This window comes from Haliotis asinina, chromosome 10, assembly GCF_037392515.1.
Source record: "Haliotis asinina isolate JCU_RB_2024 chromosome 10, JCU_Hal_asi_v2, whole genome shotgun sequence".
In the NCBI taxonomy this organism is placed as follows: Eukaryota; Metazoa; Mollusca; class Gastropoda; order Lepetellida; family Haliotidae; genus Haliotis; species Haliotis asinina.
Genome location: NC_090289.1, coordinates 19,527,378 through 19,555,029, shown reverse-complemented (window position 1 = coordinate 19,555,029; position 27,652 = coordinate 19,527,378). Strand labels below are relative to the sequence as shown.

Sequence of the window (27,652 nt, the reverse complement as noted above, 5' to 3'; positions counted from 1 at the left end):
ATAAGAAAATTATAACCCTACGGCTACAAGGCCACGTTCCATACTTGAGGTTATTTAGCTGTATAGGCCTAAAATTAGAAACAAATGCCATGCCTGCAGCATACGTCATCGGGGTGGGATAAATGCATGCCATAGCATCACATACTCATTCCCAAATGGACATGTGAAGGCTAACCGTGAAACCTGTATCTGTGTTACGGTTTAGAAATTGTCATGATAAAAGGTTTGGGAGTTCCATTTAAACTCAAAAGTGTAAAATAATCAATAATGAATTCAATAAACAATGAATATGCTGACGTCAGAGAATGGAACTACGGAGGACAGCCAACAACACCAATGACCTGAGATGGTGTATGTGAACTGTGGTTTCATACTGGCAGTGGTCAGGGATTCATGCCAAACACGGACACTGCGATTCTGTTGCCATATTATCCACCAATTACTTGCTACCTTGTTCCCATAGTAACCTACAGTTATATCACTATAGATACCGCCCGTTATTAGTTATCGGGTGTGACTGTGCCGATGTGAAGGTGTTGTGTTCTGATTAGTGATGGAGGATGTCACGAGAGTGTATTTTCTGTGATTTGTATTGTTATTGGTTAAGTGATAGTTATTATGGGTCACATTTCATATCATCGGTAATAGCGTTTTAGCACCATGCCTTTGAGGTAGCGCTTTTTGAATGTTGATCAACACGATGTCGCTCGTGATACTTCGCTAGAATGCTCAAGAATCAGTGACTGTGTGTATGAAGGTTGCATTTTTGCTGTGTTGACACCACACACAGTCGCGCGCACGCACGCACGCACGCACACACACACACACACACGGACTTATACTCAGAGTAATACAAGAGTTGTGTCATCATTCGGCCTATGTACATTATTCGTAACTACTCGTCGCTTTCCATGACCTACAAGAAGACTCGTACCTCTCTCGTACTCCATCATTGCCAAGAATCGTGGCAAATCAATCAAATCGTAGTAGTAAAACGCATTTCAAAACATGAAAATGGTGGAACCGTTGAACATTGAAACTTCGCTAAACTATACAAAGCATAATTTAAACATAAACTTTTGGATGAACAACTTTCAACGCTCAAACATATTTGCAAAGGGAAGGACCGTGTCGCTGTTTTGCCCACGGGATATAGGATATTCTTAGAGCCATGTTTGGAAATTCAGAATTATCTTTATTTGATAATAGTACTAGACTGTTTTCATCTCCATGTCCGTTTGCGCTTAGACGGGACCCAATCTTAAACATGGACACGAGAGGGGCATGAGACGCCAACCGGCTTGCCGGAATGACATGAGTAGTTACGAATATGTATCTACATCTGTCTGCCTTTTCGGCAACATTGACCTAAATTCAAGAAAGCTTGCTGTGAAAGATTTAGTAAACTGTTTCTCACTGAAAACCAAGACGTTGGTGAGTTGATAAATTTGCGGCCGTTTATTTTACGTTTGACTCAGTTGCATTGTACTAGAAACCTCTATTGTGAATATTTCTACCTTGCTCATGTCTGCTCAATACATAAAATTGAATATTTTAGACTTGTCTGTGTGATATTTTTCTGTTTCTAAGGGGATTACTGATACAGCTGATCATTTGCTGTGACAAAAGGTAACAACGGCAGTGTGCAACGTGGAATGGGATATAGTATATTTGGATGAGTAAGGGAAAGTTTGGGTAACAGCGTGTGAATTGTATGTCAATGTTTGTGTGGAATGAGTGTGTGTATGATAGTATGTTTTGCCATGTATCCCCACATCGAACTGAACTGGACGTTGTGGTGATTTCGACAACTGCATTGCTAGCGCTGTATAATTCGTTGGGTGGATTTCCACTTCCTGCCATGAGAAGTTTTGCTGACGATTGAAATCCGGAAGTTATATATGAAGCAAATAAACATTGTTAATATTATTAATTAACATTATTTAACCGAGATCACTAATACCACTTCAGATTTCAGATTAATACCATTACCTACGTAAGTAGCAAAGGCACAGTAAGTCCCCATGGTCCGTCGCATGGTGATCTACCTTCAGTTGTTGGTGATCTATAGCCCGTGTTTTATGTTGTACTGTCCTCTTAATTACACGTCCAGATCTGTGATAATCTAGTATTTTTACTGTGCTTCGGTGGCAGGTTTTTATGTTCCAAATATATTCACTTTAATCTTGATACAAATTAATTGTTCTCGTCACGATATGGCTGCAATATTGCCGATGTGACGTTAACTCACTCACTCATTTACCTGCGTAACGAAAAATGACGAGCAATATTCAGCAAGATCAGCCATCAGCTAGTGACAGGTTATAAATAAAATAGGAAGTCACGTGATCCAACACTCTATTGGAGGAAAAAGTAGGGCTCACCGTCGAAAACATATACAAAGTACCCGGATGTGGTGAGCGGCCATAGTTTTGCTGATATATCATCGATGCCCGTTTTGAAGGAAGCACTTGATCCCAAAGACCTTGGCAGCTTCGAAACACTCGCAGATTTGAGACTCGTTGTGAAGTACTTGGTTTTTATAATTGCCATATTACTAATGGTTGTGCGTAATAGTTGCTGCTGTGTATCTCCCGATATTATATTGTTAAGTGTTTCTTACCAGTGCAGAGTGATGCTGAAGAAGCACCTTCATCCAGTGTTGTTTCGCCACTGGGACACATAACACATTCAACCTTGTTATGGCTATTTTGATATGTACCACGTGGGCATGGAATACACGGAACTACACCAGTCTTGGAGAAGGTGCCAGGCACACACACATCTGAAAAAATAGTTTAAGAAAGGTTATTTATTTATGCACAAGCCACCTGGCTCAAACATTCTGTTTTGTGTGTTATTTAGACAAACAAGTGTTGGGGGTGGGGGGTGGGGATTTTATTTATTGCGTTCATATGTAATTCTCAAAATCATTTGTACGGAAGAGTATTAAGGCCATTATCTCCTACGTAGGACTTACTATCTCCCGTATAGGAGATACTAAGTTCTACGTAGGAGATAGTTATGTGTTATATTTACCATTAGAATTTGCTATCATGTGTTTCAGTTACTCTAAGGGTCTACTGTTTTACCATAACACTCGTGTGTTCAACTACACTACCCATCAAAAGTTTAGACTCACTAATGTAAATGTAGCTGCATACTTCAGTTCTAAAGTGGACTTTGCAAAATATTCCACACTGTTTAAAGGTACTGTTTACACATGAACAGATGTATAATAAAACAAATTCATAACGTTGACAAGAATATTGTCATGCGTTCAACAAATGATGAAACTCGGTGAAAAATAACAAATTCATATCAAAACTTTACACCCAAACGCAGCAGTTCACATGCACGATATTTGCACATGCTTTTCAGCAATCTGATGAATCATCAGATAAGGTTGTTTCCCCCAAGAGGGCGGAGAACCATGTACACATATACAACACATATATAGTGGGTGTTTAAGTGAGTCTAGACTTTTGATGGGTAGTATAATTGTTGCATATTACTTTCATGTGTCGGACCGACTGTTGTAATTTATTGCCTCGCGTTCAGTTTGCCCTATTGTTACGCGTTGCAGTTAGTTCACTGTTACATGCTGCACTTCGTTACATTTTTTTAAGTATGCGCTGAATATTTCAGAGGCCGTTGCACATTAATCATAATCTGCGTGCACAGACGTGTTTATCGGCGGCAATCTATGCGTACTTATATCCTTATACTTATACAAACAACTATAATGACAATCTTTTGCCTTTTAAAATTCCGTATTGCTTTACGCCGTATTCAACACTTTTTCCACCCGAGTCAAGTCAGCTTGTAAACAATTGCGAAAAAAAACAAACCGCAAACGAACGTTATATCTGATCCAACCCAGCCTCATATGCAGAGCAAAACTTTCGGAGGACGTGTCATAACGAGAATTTCATATCAGAAACTTTTCCCCCTCCTATGGCTGTGTGTGTGCGTGCGTGAGTGCATGTGTGTATCTGTGTGTGAGAGAGCGTGAGAGAGGAGAATACCCATAACTGCAATTAGATCAAGGTCCACGTCACCTAAACGTAACACACACACACACACACACACACACACACACACACACACACACACACACTAATACTGTGCACTAACACTGCGTTAGTGTCGTAAATATGCATTGCCGTGTATTTCTACTATGTACGTCCTGCATAACTAAACATTTCTCAATTTAATAACCACACGTCATAATCCGAACCGTTAAACGGATGTGTTGAGTACTACGTCGCAGATACTAAGTCCTACGTAGGAGATACTAAGTCCTATAGTATGTCCGACGTAGATAGGAGATAGTGACACCAAAAACATTTTTCACCGTGGCCCTACTACGCTTCAGTAATATTGTGATTAGAACAATAAAAAGCCAATATTTCAAGCCTGATGTTCACATCGCAGTTCATAAATTCACGCGAGTCTCAGATGTTGTTGCAAAGTCAAGATTCATACTTTCTTTCGTCACAAGTTCATTGATGTTATGCGACTGGGTCATGCCAGTCACTGGAGAATTCCTGAACAATAATTCCATACATCCAACTATTTGCTTTGGCTCCACACTTTCAACAGAAGTATATCGGAGGGAAGACGCCCACTTCATATAATGCCTATCACACCTACCTTTGCAAGATGACTTGTCTGTATTGGCCAGAGTTAAAGTGGTCTGTTTCTCTGGACACACTGAACAGTTGAGCTGCCCTTTATGCTCCTGATATTGGCCATAGGTGCACGCCATGCATTCGTTTCTGGTAAAGTTGTAGTAGGATCCTTTTGGACAAGGTACTGAAGGAGAGAGAGTGGGTGTATTAAATTATATCACTCAGGGTAGATTCTCCAGAAAACAATGCGCCCATGTGACGTTCCATATTAACTCACTCGCTCTTCAGAAAATATATGACTGTAAACATTCATATGAGATAACATAGATGCAGTAAATGAACAGATTAGGGCACATGAAATAAATCTGGCACTAACCGTTGGTCAAAAGATGGATGCATATAGCATAATAGAAACTGTGTTAAATCCTCTCCTTTTTTAAAACATCAAAATATTTATGCACACAGAGTATGTCCCGGGTAGGGAAGAACAAAATTCAAAGGCAGATAATGGATGTGGAATTGGGATCTTGTAAAAAAACATAGTCGCATTAGAATTTGTGAGGTCATATTACGTCGGAAAGCACAGAAATGTTGAAAAAAAACACCATACAAATAGTAAAAGCAATTCATATCATGGGCTTTAAACCCAAATTTAGAAACAAGCAACACACCAAGAATTTTACAACAAGCACTGGTTGCTGAAGACAAATTCTAACATAGGTCTTCACATGTTGAGACTTTCATCACTTAGAAGGCACGTTATATGAATCATTTCTGCCGCAAACCAACTTTCGGTGAATACTACATCGTCCTGACAATGTAAGTATTTTTTACAAATGATGGCAACAAATTATGAAGTAAGAGATTCCAACCTGGGGGTCTCACAAGCAGGGCTATAATCGACTAAAGCATCCATAAGGAGTTTTAACCCTTCATTTCCTACCAAGCCTAAACGTGGCCTCGAATTGACCTTGAATAATTAAACGGCGTAGGGCTGAATAAATATTGAGCACTTTGACATCCACAACCCCGATGCGACTGAACAATCGTTTCTCAACCGATCTCCACATGATGTCCCTATTGCATTTACTTTTTCATATCTAATAGTGAGAGAGTGATTAATGTGTTCCTCTCGCAGGAATCACCTGCCAGCTCTATCCTTCAGATGATACACACAGGGTTTGTCATCTTTAATATTCATCTTATCGATGTAGTACATTTTTATTGGCCACGTGGGGTTGTTGACTTCTCCCTCCCACGCTAGTATAAAGACCTCATGGTGACCTGACCCTATAGTTTCTTTACCTCCGTGCGGCGCAGACGATTCAGAAGTCACGGATTTCATTTTAATGGCATTAGAGGGCTTTTTGTTGACGAGGTTTCTTTGCAACACAAGTTGTGATCCATTCAGTTGAATATTTATCGGGGGTCGTCGTTTACCGCGGGTGCTGATATCAAAATAAGCGTTCAGCTAAGGTGCGAATAAATCGCTCGATGATGGCTTGGTTACGATGTGCACCCACTGTACGGCACCTCACATTGGCCTTGTGCTTTTCCACCACATTGCACCATGGAGCCCATAAACTCGTGTCCAGGGTCGGCATGCAATTCTACAGGCCGAAGGGCCCCATTTGCAAATATGCTCTAGTGCCTCCTCTACGCTTTCACTGTTATCGGTCCATCCTCTTTGTATCAACTGGTGACATCTACAATGGTCAGAGCATATTTATGCTTTATATGGTGTGGGAGAAACAAAAGATCGGCTTGATGGACTCGATTTGGGGTCGAAATATCAGTGGAGTTGGCTAGTTGATTTGCCACAGAGCTTGTTTCTCCAACCAGCCCTTAGCGATCTCTTCGGGGACGTTCATGGCTTCGGCAAGCTTACAGATAGAGCGTATGCTTTCCAATATCCCTGTGGCCTGTGTATTAGAATTTTATCCATAACTTACTTATCCACTACACCATTGTTACTATTTCAACCCTTTAGTATCCATCGCTGACAACAATGCCTTGTTCATTCTCGTGTTTGAGTTTGAATTTTTCATGTCTTATTTGGCTTATTTTTCACACCCTCAGCCGTTCCTATCCCACTGTGGTCAGCTTTTTAAATAGAATACACTATAGGTCTTTGCTGCACTTGGTTCCCAGCACATTTGTCCTTCATTTTACCGAGTACATTTTATTATTTGCCATGCTCACTATCAGTTCGTTAGATTTTCCCAAATACCGAGTTTTTCATCAGCTTATGTAGCTTCTTTTCAAAATCCGTTTTGGTAAGTCCGTGTGTAGTTTAGTACAAGGTTCCATCCAAGCTCGAATCCAGGGTCTTCTTCAGCTACATCCGCAACTATAGCTGGATGTTATGATAGTGCAAGGTGAATTAAGTTATATCCATCACGTTTCGTTCGAATTTTCCCACGTTAGCCAGTTTATTATTTCCCAATAATGTTTGATGATTTTCAGACACCCAGTCATAAACCGTTCGGGTGCAAGCAGACAACTGTTGTGTGATTTGTGTTATTCCCTGGGGTATTCCAAGTCAACTTCCAATATGTGGCCTTTGTTCTACATGGCTAACACATTCAAATCCCCAGTTGGTAAAACCTAACTCATAGCCCAGCCATATACATTATTAGCATCCAAATACCGTGTATGCAAGGCTAGTTTACTCGCGGGTTCCCCATACTTATTGTTGGATTTATCGTATCGCTTGGTAGCCATCGAAATTCCATCAAGCAGGCTTTGTTATTGGATCCAAAACAATATCTTCTAGACTGTTGTAAAACATCTCTCTTTTTACAACACAATCAAACGCCATACTAACAGCTCTCAAATACATTCAAAGACATCCTACACATAAACAATATATAATCTTTTCTGACTCTCTTTCATGTCGTCAAGCTATTAAAAACTTATCTTGTAAACATCCTCTTTTAATTGAAATTATTGAGTTATATAATAATCTTGCTTCTGGCCAATGTGACATCGTCTTTTGTGAATCTCTGGCCAATGTGAATCTCTGGGAACAAAATGGCCGATCTTGCTGCTAAGGCAGCACTCAACAAATCTGTGACACCACTTCTGATTCCATATTCAGATTATAAAGGTACAGTCAGATCTTAGGTCCGTGATGTGATGCAAACGAAGTGGGACACTCAGGTAGGTATCAATAAATTACATGCTATAAAACCCTGTATTGGTTACACCTACTTGGGTTGACAGTCCAGATTTGAGGAGGTCGTTATGCAATGATGTCGCATTGGCCATACTAGATCTACTCACGAATAATATATTTAAAGGTGAGGATCCTCCGTTTTGTATCCTTTGTGATGAAAAAATCATGGTCAGGCATGTCTGGCTTGACTGTATTGATTTTCCCATGTGAAAACAATGAAGGATCTTTTTAATGTTAATTATCATTTAATCGTTGAATATTTAAAGGAAATTAAATTTTGAATAATATGTTTTGTAAATAGAAAGTTGATATTTTACACATGGTGGTATGAATTGTCAAGTGCGATTGTTAGTGGCTGTACCCTCAAAGGGGCTTAAAGTGGGGTACAATTATTGTCCCCCTGAGAGGGTACCTAAGTCCCAAAACGTTCAAAGTGAAATTTAACCTTACCAGTATTTTAAACGTAGTATTTTTGTCATTTTAAATTTGGCTACATGTTCCTACAATCGCCAGCGGCTAAGGGGATGGTGTAAATCCAGATAGGGTCCATGCAGACAGCAAAAGTAATGTAAGTCCTCTTGGTCCGTAGTATGGTGATCTACCTTCAGTTGCTGGTGATCTATAGCCTATTTTTAGATTATGTATTGTCCAAATTACGCTGTTAGTTTTAACTTCATGGTTTTAAATTCGAATTGTGATAGTCCAGTTACTTTTACCGTACTTTGACGACGGGTTTCATAATATATGCATAATATTATTCTTTATAATCATATTTGTTCTCGTCACGATATGGCTGAAATATTGCCGATGTGACGTTAAAATTATATCTCACTCACTCACTCCGTCAAGCAGGCCTTCTTCGATAAACAGGTGCATGTCATAATACGCCAACAGTTTCATACCAACACTAATACTTCTTATCATTTTGGGCCAAGAGAGACCCAGGCTGGAGTAATACCATGCTGGGTTTAGTCCGTATTGTTTTGAGCGCGTTGTTTCTCTCCTAAATTCTTACAGCCCACTAGGGCATAATGGTAATAATCATTATTTTGGATTTGATCAGGTTACTATAAACTGATACACTGGCGGAGCGCGAGGGGGCAACTTCGTCCATGTCAGTCAAGACTCAGTTACATGCGCTTCCGGTACTGACTGGCACCCGTGAACTGCCACCTCCTCTTGGTGGGTGCTGGGTAACACTGAGAGCCGTTCATTTGGTCCACCAAACCGTTTGCCGTGGGGTTGCGGTTCTGTGTCAGCGGAGAAAGGGATCCTTGTGGTTGAGGGCAATAGGGGCCTGTAACCGTGTTCCTGTTGATCAATACACCACTTTGGCCCTGACTTCGCCTAGAAGGGTGGTTGAATGGGCCCAGTTCAACCAATCAGCTGATCATGCCAAGTCCTGTGCATAGCATAATGTCATTGCACAAATTTTATTTGGACTTGGCCTATAGGCGGTAACTCATGGGTCATTCTGGTGGATTGATTATTTATAATTCTTCTGCTGATGAACCATATTACACAAACATGGCTTATGAAATTCCAACCCCCCCCCCCCCCGAAAAACAAAAAAAAAACAAAAACAAAACGTCCACTTGAAAATGATCCTGTTGATACTGACCACAGACCCCCCGCATCAATTGAGAATTCTTTGCTGTATCTAAGGGTATTCGAGGTATTGCTGGGGATGCAATAAACATCAGACGCTTACGTTCGGGTGCGCTGCAAGTTGAATGCGGGAAAAAAGCAACAATCAATCAAACTGATGAACATTAAATCTTTTGTGGGCATTCCGGTCACGGTCTCTGCTCACAAAACTTTGAACACAACTAAAGGTATCGCTAGAGATCGTGATCGATTGTTTGATGATATGTCGGACTTGTCGGATATAGTATCAGAAGTGAAGAATCTAGGTGTGCTTTATGTCAAGCGCTTTTCAACTTGGAAAAACAATGAAACCATCATTTCTGTAACCCTTTGGTGTCAGTTTGCTGGAACTCCGCTTACGTATGACATCGCCCTGTTGGCGCTCCATGGTGAGCAGGGAACAGATTTGATGAACTATTATACCATTCATTATGAGTAAGCAAAATACGAAAGAAACCAAAACGGCAACTTTCAGAATGTGATTCTGAGCTTGACTCTGATGAAGATGATGTTGTGACGAAATTGTTACATTCTGAAAGGGATACTTGGCCACGCTTTCTTTTTTTTTTTGGAAGCAAAGGGTGAATGAACCCCCTATTCCCCATTTCTGTTAGAAAAAGGCCTACCAGGTAAAGCTGGTGAGTTGAAAAATGTTTTTAAATTACGGTCTGGGGGTATTCTGGTTGAATATATCAGGAAGTCACAGGCCATTAACCTCATAGCGTCAACCAAACTAGCTGACATCCTAGTTACGTGTTCATCATACAAGACACTTAACTTTTCCAAAGGACTAATCCGTGACAGAGACCGAAATCTCACTGACACATCTGTTGAAGACATTGTCTCTCAGCTCAGAAGCCAAGGTGTCATCGAGGCAAAAAGATTCAAATACCGTGAAGATGACCGTGTTTTCCCATCAAATACACATCTTTTGACTTTTGACATCCCAGTTCTTCCACCCTCTATTAAGGTGGATGTTTCTCCATGACTATAGATCTCTTTATCCCACGCCCTACTCGTTGTTTTAACCGTCAGAAGTTCGGCCATGGGCAAAATTCTTGTAGGAATACGTTAGCTTGCTTTAGATGTGGAGAACCAGACCATGATGGGAAAACATGTACCAACACCATCAAGTGTTTAAATTGCAAAGGTGACCATATGGCATCTTCTAAAGACCGTCCTCTATGGAAATATGAGGCCACTGTGCAGAGGTTAAGAAGTGAAAAACGACTCAGTTACTCAGATGCCAGAACACAAGCCAGACTTATTGCACCTGATTCAGTTCATCATGTGCTTCGGTAGCTAAAAGGTCACGGTGTCTATACTCTATCAGACGGATCTTTCCTGGGTACATTCCGACCATCCCAAATCCCTTTCAGATCAATTACAAAATACCGTTTCAAACTGGTCACAGATCCATCACCAAAACAAAAAGGAACATCTTCTACACAGACAGACTCAAATCAAATCCAAATCTACCAAAGTGGATACAAAGGAAAAACAGATTCATTCTGACAGATTGCCAAAAGCATTAAAAGGTACAGTGCAATTTCATAATAAATATGGATTGCTCGAAGATATGGATACTGAAGTATCCACCCGTGTGAGCGATGGTGGCCATTCAAATAGTCACTCACCCCAAAAGAAAGGTAGAGCACTATCTCTCGTTACTGCTTATCTTAACCCTCCATGAGCCATTCTGCTAATCTAGTACAGTGGAATTGCAGCTGCAGAGGACTTAAACATACCTTTCATGAAGTACAGTTGTTAGTACTTTATCTGTCAGACTATGTCTCCAAGAGACGTATCTCAAACATACTGATATATTTGATTTAAGGCTGAATTGTTCTCATCATTCATTTTCTCCTCCAGGGGATAAAGCAACTGGAGGTTCAACTATATTAGTTCGACATAACATCATTCATTGTGATGTTCACAAATCTCCAAGCTGTAGCTATTCGCCTCAGCTTGCACATTGCAGTTACTCTGTGCTCTTTGTACATTCCACCTTCATCTGTTCTCCGACAAACTGATCCCCAACATCTCTATGATCAGTTACCAAAGCCCTGTATCATCATGGGCGATCTGAACGGGCACAACCCTCTATGGGGAAGTACAAGCACAAACCATAAACGCCAGATTATTGAGGATTTTATTGAGGATTTCATATATTTTTATATCTTATATAGCTGATTCGAATGTCTACAACTGACTGGTCTGTTCATGATGACCGTTCCAGAAGTGACCACTTCCCAACTGTTCTAAAAGCTATCAAACCTGATGATGATCCACCTTTATCACACTGGAATTTTAATAAGGCCAATTGGTATTTATATGAAATGTTGAGTATGGAAAAATTAATCCCGGAAAGCTTTATGAATGTATCAGATCCGATAGAGTTGTTTTCAGCTATGTTAAATGAAATCGCTGACCAATCAATTCCTAAGTCCTCTGCAATTCCTAACCTTCATAAACCATGGTTCAACAATGAATCTAAGCAAGCGAGAAAGTAGGAAGAGAGCAGAAAAATACTTTCACAGACATCCTACCGTTCATAACTTAAATAATGTTAAAATTACGACTGGCAAGGCCCGTCTTGGGGGAAATATGTTTCCAACATTAATTCGCGCACATCCATGTCTAAGGTGTGGAATATGGTCCAAAGAATAAAAGGCAAAGGTTCCAAATATTGTGTTAAACATCTTAAAGGTGATAAATTGATAACTGGTAAGGGTGATAATGCTAATAAAATAGGTGAAACTCTTTCCAGAAATTCTTCATCATCAAATTATATACCTGAAGTTCAGAGTGAGTGAGTGAGTTAATATTTAACGTCACATCGGCAGTATTGCAGCCATATCGTGACGAGAGCAGTCTTAAAAAGCAATCTATGTATATGATAAAAACCTGAACCGACGGACAGTAAAACAACTAGAATATCACTATAAGAAATAAAACTAGCGTGAGAAGTTAAAATAAATGTCCCTATTCAGACACTACAATATAAAAACAGGCTATATAGATCACCAACAACTGAAGGTAGATCACCATACTAGGGGCCATGGGGACTTACAGTGCTTCTGCTACCTGCATGGTCCCTAACTGGATTTGCATCATCCCCTCAGCTGCTGGTGATTGTATGCAAGATTAGCCACAAATTAAAATGACAGAAATACTACGGCTAAGATCAAATTTGACTTCAAATGTTTTGGGACTTACGTACCCTCTCAGGGGGACAATAATTTTACAGTGCTTTAACCCCCCTCAAGGATACAGCCACTAACACTCTAAGTTACTAATTCAAACTTCCAAGCATAAAATATTTATCTATTTACAATTCATTTAGCAAATCTAATTCTTTTTAAAATGCAATAATTAAATGAGAGCTAACATAATTAAAAACATCCTTCAAAGTTCGTGAATTAAAATATTTATCACTTGTGATGGAATATTCAACACAGTCAAGCAGGACATGCTTGACCGTGATTCTTTCATCACAAGGGATACAAAACGGAGGATCTTCACCCTTTAATAGATAATCGTGAGTATACCTCGTATGGCCAATGCGACATCGTCGCAGAATGACCTCCTCAAATCTGGACTGACAACCCAAGTAAGTATAACCGATATTAGGTTTTATTTCATGTAATTTATTTATACCTACCTGGGTGTCCCACTTCCTCTGCATTAGATCACGGATATAAGATCTTATTGTAGCTTTATAATCTGAGTATGGAATAAGAAGTGGTGTCACAGATTTGTTGAGTGCTGCCTTAACAGCAAGGTCGGCCATTGTGTTACCAGAAATGCCAACGTGACTAGGTAACCAACAAAGGATGATGTCGCACTGGCCAGTAGCAAGATTATTGTACAATTCAATAATTTCAATTTAAAGTGGATATTTACAAGAAATATTTTTAATAGCCTGAAGGCAAGAAAGAGAGTCGGAATAGATTATATACTGTTCATGTTTAGGGTGTCTTTGTATGTATTTAAGAGCCGTTAGTATGGCGTTAGCTTCTGCTGTAAAAATAGAGCTATTATCTGGTAATCTAGAAGATATTGTTCTGGATCCAATGACAGTGGCACAAGCCACTGCGCCACCATCCTTGGGCCCATCTGTAAATAAGGATTTATAATTGCAATATTTATGTTTTACTTGATGATATTCTTGTTTATATTGTAATTCATTAGTTTCTGATTTTTTAAATGTGGTTAATGTGAGGTCCACTTGGGGCCTTACCAACTGCCAAGGAGGACAAGAAAGTAGACGGGAGGGAGCTATGCTTTCCAGCTCAATGCCGGCCGAAGAAAGAAATGGTTTAATTCTATGTCCTAGAGGCGAGACAAGAGAAGACATTTTAGTGTATAAATCCTCATAAAGGGGATTGAACACACAGTTATATGCAGGGTTAGATTCATTGGAGTATAATTTAGTAATGTATTGTAAAGACAATTTCATACGGCGTTGTGTAAGAGATGGTTCATCAGCCTCAACGTAGAGACTGTCAATAGGTGAGGTTCTGAAGGACCCAAGACCTAGTCTTAGACCTTGGTGATGGACAGAATCTAATAGTTTCAGGTTGCTTTTGCAGGCTTCACCATATACAATGGAACCATAATCAAGTTTGGATCGTACCAATGATCTGTATAAATGAGTGAGTGAGTGAGTGAGTTAATATTTAACGTCACATCGGCAATATTGCAGCCATATCGTGACGACAACAATATAAGTTATAGTAATGTTAAGATGAGAAAAGAGAAAAAGTAAAACCTGTCAGCGAAGGACAGTAAAAACACTAGATTATCACAGAACATAAAACTAGCATTGAAAGTTAAAACATTGGAACTAAAGAAGACAATACAACATAAAATCGGGGCTATAGATCGCCAACAACTGAAGGTAGATCACCATACTAAGGTCCATGGGGACATACATTACTTCTGCTACCTGCATGAACTCTAGCTGGATTTACACCATCCCCTCAGCTATTGGCGATTATCCTGAAATTTAGCCATTACATAAAACAACAAATATTCTACGATTAAAAACTAGTAGTAGATTTAAATTGACTATGAGAGTATTGGGCTTACGTACCCTCTCAGGAGGACAATAATTTTACAATACTTCAACCCCCTTTGAGGGTACAGCCACTAACAATCTAAGTTACTAATTTAAACTACCAATCATTAAAATACAACTATCTACAGAACATATCAATTACAATTCAATAAGAAAATCAATTTCTTTTAAAGATCCAAGAATTAAATGAGTACTAACTGTGCTAAAAAGATCCTTCATTGTTTTGACATTGAAATAGTTATCCCTTATGATGGAGAATTCAACACAGTCAAGCAGGATATGCTTGACCGTGGTTGTCTCATCACAAGGGATACAAAACGGAGGATCATCGCCTTTTAGTAAATAACTGTGGGTGGAACGCGTATGGCCAATGCGACATCGTCGCATAATGACCTCTTCAAATCTGGACTGACAGCCCAAGTGAGTGTAACCAATATAAGGTTTTATGGCATGTAATTTATTTATTCCCACTTGGGTGTCCCACTTCTTTTGCATCAGATCACGAATGTAAGTTCTAATGCTAGCTTTATAGTCACTGTATGGAATAAGAAGTGGTGTCACAGATTTATGGGGGCAGCCTTAGCAGCAAGATCGGTCATTGCATTCCCAGAAATACCTACATGGCTGGGTAACCAACAAAAGACGATGTCGCACTGGCCAGTTGCAAGATCATTATACAATTCAGTTATGTCAATTAAAAGTGGATGTTTACAAGACAAATTTTTAATAGCCTGAAGGCAAGAAATAGAGTCAGAAAAAAATATATACTGTACATGATTAGGATGTCTTTGAATATATTGAAGAGCCGTTAATATTGCGTTTGCTTCTGCAGTGAAAATGGAGCTGTTATCAGGTAATCGAGAAGATATTGTTCTGGATCCAATGACAGTGGCACAGGCAATTGTGCCACCGTCCTTGGACCCATCTGTAAATAACGATTTGTATCTACTATAATTATTTTTCAATTGCATAAACTTTTGTTTATATTGTAATTCGTTTGTGTCTGATTTTTTAAACTTTGTTAATGTGAGGTCAACTTATGGCCTCACTAATTGCCAAGGAGGAGAAGAAAGAAGACGAGAAGGCGCTATACTTTTCAGCTCAATGCCGGCAGGAGAAATGAATGGTTTAATTCTGCGCCCAAGAGGCGGAACAAGAGAAGGCTTTTTGTTGTATAAATGCTCATAAAGAGGATCGAAAACACAGTTAAAAGCAGGGTTGGATTCGTTAGAGTGTAGTTTTGTAATATATTGTAAAGCTAATTTGATACGGCGCTGTGTAAGAGATGGTTCATCGGCTTCGACATAGAGACTGTCAATAGGAGAAGTTCGGAACGACCCAAGACAAAGTCTCAGACCTTGGTGGTGGATAGAATCAAGGAGTTTTAGATTGCTTTTACAGGCTCCACCATAAATGATGGAGCCATAATCAAGCTTCGAACGGACAAGTGAACGGTATAGGTGCAGGAGAGTAGCTTGATCCCCTCCCCATTTTGAGTTTGACACAACTTTCAATAGATCAAGTGCCTTCAGGCATTTAGTTTTCAGGGATTTGATATGCGGAAGAAAAGTTAAATGAGAGTCGAAAATCAAACCTAAGAACTTGGCCTCCTTAACGACTTTGATAGGAGTGCCATTTAAAAATAATTCTGGGTCCTTATGTGATTTATACTTACGGCAGAAATGGATGCAATTAGTTTTTGTCTTAGAAAATTTAAAACCATTCTCAAGACACCATTTATTTATTTTGTTTAAACATAATTGCAGTTGCCGTTCAATAGTATGCATATTCTTACCGCGACAGGAAATATTAAAATCATCCACAAATAATGATCCATTAATTGAATCAGTTAAAACCTTTGATAGACTGTTGATCTTAATACTAAACAGAGTGACCGACAAAATACTGCCTTGTGGGACACCCTGATCCTGAGTATAATGGTCAGACTCGGACTTGAAATTGCCTGTCATTTAAACAGTTGGATATAAATTGAGGCAAGCGGCCTCGTAATCCAAAGTCATGTAAATCGTTTAAAATCCCATGTTTCCATGTCGTGTCGTATGCTTTTTCTAGATCGAAAAAGATTGACACAGCATGTTGTTTATTAATTATGGCATTCTTAACAAAAGATTCTAAACGCACTAAATGGTCCATGGTACTTCTGTTTTTACGGAAACCACATTGTATATCTGTTATTAGGTTATTAGTCTCCAAGTACCAAACAAGTCGATTATTTATCATGCGTTCCATGGTCTTGCAAACGCAGCTTGTTAGTGAAATTGGTCTATAATTCGATGGATCAGTATGATCACGTCCAGGTTTAGGGATGGGTACAATTATGGCATCTCGCCACGAGGGAGGAAATTTTGCAGTTGTCCAAATGTCATCAAATATATGTAAAAGTGTCTCTAAACAGGATTCTGGCAAGTGCTTCAGAAGTTGATAATGTATACCATCAGCTCCAGAAGCAGTATCGTGAGCTTGATCAAGAGCAGTATGAAGTTCATGTATTGAAAAGGTTTCGTTGTAATCTTCCCCATTCTCTGAAGTAAAATTAATATATTTCTTTTCCTGCTGTTTTTGATATTTTTGGAATTCAGGTACATAATTTGACGAGGAAGAATGTTTCGCCAAAGTCTCACCAAGTTTATTAGCAATATCTGATTGATTAGTCAATAACTGATTCCCATCTTTAAGATGGTGAATACTAGATTTAGAGTCCTTGCCTTTGAAACTGGCGTACGTGAATTTATTTTTGAAACGTAATTTTGCCATGACTGGCGTTTATATTGTTTAAAAGTACGCCTTGCTTTAGCATTTAAAATTTTAAATTTGTTTAAATTATGGACCATAGGATGACGACGGAAATACTGTTCAGCTTTCTTCCGAGCCTTCCTAGCTTGGTTGCAGTCAGCAGTAAACCATGGTTTACGTATGTGTGGATTTGAAGAGGACTTCGGGATACGTTCATCAGCTATTTGAAGAAGTTCGTTAGAGAAGATTTTTATCGGATCAGAAACATCAACAAAAGCATCAGGTGTTAGTTTAGCAGAGCAGCGAATTTCATACAAATCCCAGTCAGGTTTAGCAAAGTTCCATCGATGGAGGGACATCAGAAGGTGTCACAGATTTTAATATGGTGGGAAAATGATCACTCCCACAAAGGTCATCATGAACTGACCATTCAAATTCACTCAGTAAAGTAGAGTCCATAATGGATAAATCCAGACAGGAGTAAGTTCCAGTTCCTGGATGTAGATAAGTAGAAGCACCATCATTAAACATGCATAAATCATTGTTCAAGAAAAAATCCTCCAGTACCTTACCTTTTACATTGCTGTCACTACTACCCCAAAATGGGCTATGACCATTTAAATCTCCCATTATGACACAGGGTTTAGGGAGTTGATCATATAGCGCTTGAAGATCAGCCTGTTGAAGATAAGGCGACGGTGGAATATATAAAGAACATAATGTGAAAACAACATTTAATGTCATTCGAATAGCAACAGCCTGGAGAGGGGTATTGAGAGAAACGGGACTATGGATGATGACCTGCCTCACTAAAAGAGAAGAACCTCCAGTAGCTTTGTTCCCTGGAGGGGAAAAGCTATGATATGAACTATAATGTCTCAGGTCAAAGTTGTGTGTGCTTTTGCGGAACGTTTCCTGCAAACAAAGTGCTGATGGTTTAAAATCCTGTGTTAAAAGTTGAAGATCATTGAAATTGTTCCAAAGTCCTCTACAATTCCATTGTATTATACTGGAAAAGCCACTCATGGCGGCTTAACTGGAGATCGTGAGCAGTTAGATTTTCCCCTATGCTGCATGGGCAGCGATGGATTGACTTCCATGGCTAGAGGTTCAAAGACATTATGAACCTCCAGAGGGGATGTTGAGGTAGACAGGTCCTGAATATGTTTAAGGGACCTTGCTTCTTTTTTCCGTTGTAATTTTCGTTCTTTTGCTGTTAGAATTCTATTTGTTTTCCCTTCAGTAATACTGCCGGACGCAATCACAGGGTCAGGAACAGAGTCTGTCTGCGAAGCTGATGAAGTATTGGTAGCTGCAGTATCGATTGGGTACAGTACGTTTTGGTCGGTAGACACCCAGCTAATAGCAGTTTGACAGCCAGTATCAGATGTGATAGGTGTAGAGGAAACTGCGTCGGAATACGATCGTGAAGGAGAGGAATTTGTTGATGCGCTTGTTACCAACTTTTTTGCCTCAGCGAATGAAATGTCATTGGTGTATTTTAATTTCAATATTTGTGTTTGTGTGACGAAAGAGGGACAAGATTTGGATGAGGACATGTGAGGACCACTGCAATTTGCACACTTGATTTCATCTGTGCAGTCAGTGCTGTCGTGCTGTTTACTGCAACGGGAGCCTGTGCAGTCAGTGCTGTCGTGCTGTTTACTGCAACGGGAGCAAACTTGGTTATTACGACAAGATTTAGCTCCATGTCCGAACCACTGACATTTAAAGCATCGAAGGGGGTTAGGAATATATGCATCAACTCCAATGTTGAAATACCCAGCTTTAATCGATGAAGGAGTCTTCGTGAGGGCAAAGGTAAACAAGTACGTGTTGGTATTAACACCATCTTTCCTTGTAAATCGTTTCACTGATGATACACCTTGGGGCTTCAGTTCTGTGACAATTTCCTCTTCGGATATGTCTGAGAGACACTTAGCACGATCGCGGACAATGCCTCGACATGAGTTGAGAGTTTTATGCACCGACACAACAATCTCAGTGTTTGCAAAACGATGTGCCTTTAAGAGATTTTGAGACTGCTGTCTTCTTGTACACTCCACAAGCAGGGAACCGGAGCGGAGACGAGTGACATTCCTAACTGTACCACAGATTCCTTCAATAGATTTCGAAACCACAAAGGGATTGATTTTAAGGGGTTCACCATTAACTCCTTCAACGACAAGAAAACGTGGCCAAGAATCAACCTTTTGAACAGATTCTTCATCAGAAGATGTAGCTATATCAGCGTCAATGTGACGTCTTTTCGTTTTAGAACGAGAACCAGTCGAATGTGTGGTGTCCATAATGGAACAGAGGTTATTCGGCACCCCTGCTCCCCACCCGCCATCGAGTGTCAACAAGGACGATATTGAAGTGGAAGCCGCCTACAAACACCAGGGTTAGAGGGATGTTATACTCAAGCAAAAATGACTCAGATAGCTATTTCTGCCAAACAGAATAAAGGTCAGGGTGGTTCAGCCCAACACAGATACCCGAAGACAGATAGAATCTGGAGGTCAAAAATGCCAGATTGGCCCATGAGCCACCGCCTTCTGGCATATAGTCTCTAAGCAAAGGTGTTTTCTTTTTAAACTGTTGTCTATTATTTCCATAAAAAACAGGTATGGATGGAACAATTACAAATACAGAAGTCACATGCTCAGGGCATGGTGTGACCAGCCGATTGATAGAATCGGGCCAGTTCTACCACCCGTCTAGGTGAAGTCAGGGCCAAAGTGGTGTGTTGAGCAACAGGAACACGGTTGCAGGCTCTCAGTGCCCTCAACCACCAGGATCCCGTCCTCCACCGACACAGGGCCGCAACCCACGGCTAACGGGTTGGTGGACCAAATATGCCCCCGGATCCACAACAGGGGTGTTGGCGAGCACTTAGCGTTATCCAGCACCCACCACGAGGAGGTGGCTCGCCACGGGTGCCCCTGAAGTTCAGAAATATAAAAATCGACACGAAAAACAAAGAATTAATTTTGACTCTAATAACGGTGAAGATTATAATGAAGTATTTTCATTACATGAGCCACATACTGCTCTCGAGCACGCTCATAACACTGCCGCTGTTGATGACAACATTCATTACCAATTACTGAAACATTTGCCTGAGACATGTCTTTTGACACTTTTGGAAATATTTGACCATATTTGGATTTCAGGAAATTTTCCTCAATCGTGGCACAATGCCATTGTAATGCCCATACCAAAGCCTGGCCAGGATCATACAGATCCCTCAAATTGCCGTCCTGTATCGTTAAGCAGTTCTGTTTGTAAAAGCAATAGATTAGTCTGGTATTTGTAAACGAATATTCTTATCACAGATATTCAGTGTGGTTTCCGGAACAACCGAAGTACTATTGATCATGTAGTACGATTAGAATCCTACATTAAGAATGCTATTGTAAATAAACAACACGTTGTATCAATTTTCGTCAATCTGGAGAAAGCATATGATACTACTTGGAAGTATGGCATTTTGAAGGATTTATATGATTTCGGTTAAGCAATTTCAAGTCCGAGTGGGTTCAACCCTGTCCGACCATTACGATCAGGATCAGGATGTCCCACAAGGGAGTATTTTGTCTGTTACTTTATTTAGTATTAAAATAAATAGTCTGTCTAAAATTTTAAATGATTCAATTGATGGATCACTTTTCGTGGATGATTTTAATGTTTCTTTTTGTGGTAAAAATATGCATACCATAGAGAGGCAGTTAAAATTATGCCTAAATACAATCCATAAATGGTGTCTTGAAAACGGTTTTAAATTCTCTAAATCCAAAACAAACCGTGTGCTTTTATTTGCAGAAAATATAAACCGCATAGGGACCCAGAATTATGTTTAAATGGCACGTCCATCAAAGTTGTAAAGGAAGCCAAGTTCTTGAGACTTATTTTTGATTGTCATCTGACTTTCCTACCACACATTAAATACTTAAAAATATATGCCTGAAGGCACTGAACTGAAAGTAGTTTCGAATTCAAAGTGGGGAGGAGACCAAACTACCCTCCTACACTTATACAGATATCTAGACTTGATTGTGGCTGTATTGTATATGGTGGAGCATGTAACAGCAATCTCAAACTATTAGATGTTATCCACCACCAAGGTCTAAGACTTTGCATTGGAACTTTCAGAACTTCCCCTATTGACAGTCTCTACGTCGAGGCTGATGAGCTATCTCTTAACCAACGACGTATCAAATTATGTTTACAGTATCTCACTAAACTATATTGCAATAAGTCCCTGCATTTAACTATGTATTTAGTCCTTTTTATGAGGCTCTATGCAATAAATCGTCTTCTCTTCTTCCGCCTTTTGGTATAAGAGTGAAACTTTTCCTCTCTGCTGCTGGAATTGAGCTGGAAAATATATCTCCCTCCCGTCTTCATTCTTCTCCTCCTTGGCACTTTGACCAAATGTTGACCTAACACTGACAACATTTAAAAAATCAGAAACAAATGATTTACAATATAAACACGAATATAATCAATTACAAACTAAATATAGCAATTACAAATCCTTATTTACAGATGGGTCCAAGGACGGTGGAGCAGTGGCTTGTGTCACTATCATTGGATCCAGGACAATGTCTACTAGAGTACCAGATAACAGCTCTATATTTGCTGAAGACGCAAACGCCATATTAACAGCTCTTAAATATATTCAAAGACACCCCAAACGTAAACAATATATAATCTACTCAGACTCTCTTTCTTGTCTTCAGGCGATTAATATTTATCATATTTTCAGATTCCCTCTCTTCCCTTTTCTTGCTATTAAGAATCTTTCTTGTAAACATCCACTTTTAATAGACAGCATGGAATTATATAATGATCTTGCTACTGGCAGAAGAAGTGGGACACCAGCTAGGCATCAATAAATTACATGCAATAAAACCCTAAATCGGTTATACCTACTTGAGTTGTCAGTCCAGATTTGAAGAGGCCATTATGAGACGATGTTGTATTGGTCACACGAGATATACATACGAGGGGATGTCAATGCGTTTTGAGCCTTGAGCATTTTTCATACCCAGGTGTCACAGCCTATGGTACGACATTGAACCTTAGGGGTGTAGCTGATGTGATATATAAGTTTTGGTATCCAACTCTCAGAAGCTATTGAACAGCTCACATTGACAGAAAGAGACCCCCCTCACGGCAGTGAAAATGAATAAAATTGAATATGGAGCAGTAATTAAGTTTTTAGTTCTTGAAGGAAATCGGCGAAGAACATTGAAGAAAGGCTTTCAGCAGTTTATGGGAAGTCTTCCCCTTCATCTGCTACCATCAAACGATGGGTCAATGAATTTAAGCATGGTAGAGACAGTCCTGAAGATGACCCCGTCCAGGTCGCCCAACAACAAGCACTAGTCAGGAAAACATTGACAGAGTGCATAGACTTGTGCTGGAAAATCGTCGAATCACACTCAACGAATTAGAGGAGACCACAGGCATTTCACACGGATTCATCGAGACAATTCTTCATGAACATCTCGTCATGTCTAAGGTGTGCGCAAGATGGGTGCCAAGAATGCTTACAGATGAAATGAAGCAAACAAGGGTCACCATAAGCAACTCCATGATACAGCAAGAATCCAGATACAACAAGAATCCAGAAGATTTTCACTTTAGGCTAGTAACCTGTGATGAACTCTGGATCCACCACTATGATCCTGAGAGCAAACAAGAATTCATGGAATAGACACATGTCACTTCTCCCAAGACCAAAAAGTTCAAAGCCTCCAGATCAGTGCAGAAGGTAATGGCGACAGTCTTCTGGGATAGCAAAGGCGTCATCCACATAGATTACTTACCAAAAGGAAGAACAAGGAATGGGGAATATTACGCTAACTTGTTGAGGCTCGTGCGACAGTCAGTCAAGGAGAAGCGCCGGGGCAAGATCAAGTGGTATTCTTCTACATCAAGACAATGGTCCAGTACACACCTCTCGCTTTACAGCCGCTGCTGTCCAGGAATGCGGGTACGAAATCTTGCCGCATCCCCCCTACTCTCCAGACCTGGCACCAAGTGATTACCATCTGTTCCCAAACCTCAAGAAACACTTGAGTTGTCGTAGATTTCAGGATGATAATGAGCTTATTGCTGCTACTGAGGCTTGATTTAAGGACCAAAATAGCGCCTTCTACAGAGTTGGCATCAGGGACTGGCAGAAAAGATGGAACAAGTGTCTTGACTCACAAGGGGACTATGTTGAAAAATAAATGTGGTTCATACCAATATTTTGTGTTTTTCTATGCAAGTCTCAAAACTTATTGACATCCCCTCGTATGAATACCTACTGAAAGGTGAGGATCCTCCATTTTGTATCCCTTGTGATGAAAGAATCACGGTCAAGCATGTTTTGCTTGACTGTGTTGAATATTCCATCACAAGGGATACCTAATTTAAATCACGTACCATTAAGTATCTTTTCACTAATATCAGTCCTCATTTAATTATTGCATTGGAAAAGAATTGGATTTGTTGAATGAATTGTAAATAGATATTTTTTATTATTGGTAGTCTAGATTAATAACAGAGATTGTTAGTGGCTGTACCCTCAAAGGTTGGTTGAAGTATTGTAAAATTATTGTCCTCCTCAGAGGGTACGTAAGAACCAAAACATTAGTTGTAAATTTAAGTGTACCAAGTTTTCAGCCGTAGTATACTTGTTGTTTTAATTTTGGCTAGTATTTCGTACACTTACCACTTGAAGGATGATGTAAATCCAGCTAGGGTCCATGCAAGTAGTTAATGTACTGTAAGTCCCCATGGTCCCTTGTATGGTGATCTACCTTCAGTTGTTGGCGATCTATAGCACGTGTTATATAATGTAGCACGTGTTTTATAATGTATCTTCTTTAATTACAATGTTTTAGCTTTTCTTGCCAGTTTTATATTTATATCTGTGATATTCTAGTATTTTTACTGTCCATCGTCTACAGGTTTTAATGGTGTACGTATGTTCCATTTCAGTGTTAAATGTTCTCGTCACGATATGGCTGAAATATTGCCGATGTGACGTTAAATATGAACTCACTCACAAACACAACCAACTGATACATATCCTTTTTTCATTGTCAACGCCGACTGCCCCGACATAAATCAAAACAGGTTACAGCAATATCAAAGTTGACACCTTTATTCAAAACTCATTAAGGTGTTTCAAATGTCAAAGATTTGGCCATGGCGTCAATACGTGTACAAGACCTGTCACATGTGGTCAATGCGGTGAACAAACTCATATAATGGAAGACTGTGACAATGATGCTAAACATGAATGCACCAACTGTTCAGGGAGTCACCCATCAAACTCTAAAGACTGTCCTGTCTGGAAACACCATATGAAAATAAATAGAATTACATTTTCCAGAAACATCAGTTTTTCTGAAGCAAAGAAACTTCTTCAGTCTGATGAAGGCACAGAAACCCATGCGTCTGTCCTCTGGACAATCCATGAAATAACCACCAAATTCACAACATTATCTACTGACTGCCAGACAGACTTGACATGGTTGAACTCTGAAGCGCCTCAAATATATTCAAATGAACAATCAACACAAACATCTGATTCACTCTCTGACATACAGACTCTTTCTAAAGACAAATTATCATCTCTCACACAGAAGAAATCTCAAGCACAAAACACACAAATATCTCAAGGAATGTGAAACAAAACAAATCAAGAACTGAATTTTCGAAAGGACATCAAAGTGATAGGATTTCAAAGGGAACAGATAACCCGATCCACCTATTTAATAGGTTTGGATCTCTTGAAAGAATGGATGTGGCTGAAAACAATATCATACAGTAGAATTGCCGAGGACTGAAGAAATGCCGAAGACTTTAGCGAAATACTATTGGTCCAGGAGATTAATCCGTAAGCATATCTCCAAGAAACATATCTAAAGCAGACAGATAATTTCAGTTTGCGTCAGTTCAATGCATATCATTCTTTTTCTCCTCTGGGTGATTGGGCCACGGGAGGATTTTCCATCCTTGTGAGGCATAATGCACTCCAAAGCCCATGTTACTTTCACTCTCTTCTCGCTGTATATTCCACCATCTTCAACTCTTCAGCAGGCTGATATCCTAACCCTTTACAATCAACTCCCGAAACCCTGTATTATTATGAGTGATTTTAATGGGCACAACCCATTCTGTCTGGGGTGGTACAACTATTAATGCTACAGGGAAAGTACTGGGGGTGTTTATTACAAACAGTGATATATGCATATATAATGATTGTTCAAATACATATTTACACCCTGGCACAGGAACTTATTCAGCTGATTCTGGCCTATTGAGTGAGTTTGAATGGTCAACGACCTTTGTGGAAGTGACCATTTCCCAACAATCTTAAAACCCCTGAACCCATCCGATGTCCCTCCAGATGGAATTTTAAAAAGGCCAACTGGAGTTTATATGAAACTCTCTGCATTGACAAACTTAAACCTGAACTTTGCATTAATGTTCCTGATGCTATTAAATGTTTTTTCTGATAAACTGAACGACACAGCTGATCGGTGTATCCCGAAGTCCTCAGTCATTTCGCACATACGAAAAACCATGGTTTAATGTTGAATGGAAACAGGCTCGAACGGTACGGGGAAAGGCTGAACATTATTTCCGTCGTCATCCTACGGTTCATAACTTGGACAAATACAAAATCTTAAACGCTAAAGCACGGCGTACTTTTAAACAAAATAAACGTCAGTCTGGGCAAAACTATGTATCTGAAATCAGTTCACGTATGCCGAATTCCAAAGTATGAAATATGATGAAGTAAATCAAAGGTAAGGGCTCTAGATCTACCATTCACCATCTCAAAGACGGAGAGCAGTTATCAGAAATCACACATACTCTTATAAATGAAACCCCGTCATTAAAACTGCTCATTTCGAGCTTAATTACCCTAAATCGACCTTTCTGACAACAGTGCACAATTCTCAGGCGCAGACGAATTTTCAAGCTGTCAGAGCGGCGCGTCTCCGTGACGTAATAGTAGGTATAGATATGAGGGTCTACATTTCAGGGGTACACCATTTCGTTTACAGGTTTGTACAAACCTGAAATCACGACAGCTGTTGTGAAAAAGGAAAGCTATATGTTCTGACAATCTACTATCATTTAGTTTTGTCTCCTGCTTTTCCTAGTTTCCGAGTTACAACCCTTGTTTTGACGATTCTGTCCAAATCACTTGGTGTCGCTAGGTTGTAATCCGTGTTAGGTGGTATAAACCTACACATTATCTGTCATCGTTCAGTAGATGCTCCTATAACTTTAATGTGTTTTAATTTTAATATTTGCATTTTGTTTTTATTAAGTTGTAGCTTTCAACAGAATCATTGTTTTCGTCGTGAAGTGTAATGAATTATGATTCATATAGGCAAACTATTGTTATAGTGTCTACTTCAGGACAGCTATGTCCAAATATATCTACAGACCAAAACCTATGTAGCCAGACTATATGATGTTTTGTTATTATTATTTTTCAATTTGCAATCTTGATCTTTATCACTACCGCCGAGTACATTGTTTTGTCAGCTACCTTCTTTGTCACTTCCTTTAATTACTGTATCTGACATTTATTGCCTTTATTGTGATCCCCCTTGGCTGTGTCTGTCATCACATCAACTGTAGAAGGAATTGCTATTGTTTCTCTATCGGTCCATTGTTGAATCTTTGCCTGTCTTTTGTTGTTAAAGACTATATATATGTATGCCCACATCTATACTGTACGTGAGATGTGAGTGTGGAGACCGGCATTCGACTGTCTGTATGGACTGTATGGACGACTGTGAGCAGGATTATGACGCTCGCAGGAAAGGTCCTGGAGTTGAGCTGGAAGTCCGCTCACCTGTTTCATGTATACTTGTTTGTCATGTCTTGTGAAACCAACTAAAGAGTTTTGAACAACTAAACTATGCCTTCGTGTTCATCAAGGTATTCATTTGTCTTCGTCAACGTAAAGTTCATCAAAATCACGAGCTAATTCGCCACGAGCCGATGAAAGAATAGGAACGCGTTGACACTATAAAATGTCCAGATACTACATTCCTGTTATACATTCGCAGATCGCTTCTTTTTATTAAAATGCATACAAGTATGATTATAAAGTAATTAGGATTAGGAGACAATTATAAAGACATCTATTGACAAGTGTCTACATTACTGGTGAGTGAACCAAACCATGTAAATTTAGCAAGTGAAGAAATTTATCGCGCAGTATTTTCACTTCGACCCCGACCTCGCTTATGTTATGTTACAGGTTGTGTCATGCAAACTCCTTTTGGTCGTGATTCAAATACATATTTAACTACTAGTAGAAAG

The 27,652-nt window shown here is 39.5% G+C and overlaps 1 protein-coding gene across 1 annotated transcript in view; it reads right to left on the bottom strand.

Annotated features, from left to right (window-relative positions):
• Positions 1-27,652, bottom strand: part of LOC137298235 (uncharacterized) — a 692,490-nt gene that overhangs the window by 360,286 nt on the left and 304,552 nt on the right. Inside the window, exons 12-13 of the mRNA XM_067830406.1 lie at positions 4,657-4,818; positions 2,624-2,785 (exon numbers count right to left, since the gene is read on the bottom strand). Coding sequence (XP_067686507.1) covers positions 2,624-2,785; positions 4,657-4,818 — 324 coding nt within the window. The remainder of the gene's footprint in view (positions 1-2,623; positions 2,786-4,656; positions 4,819-27,652) is intronic.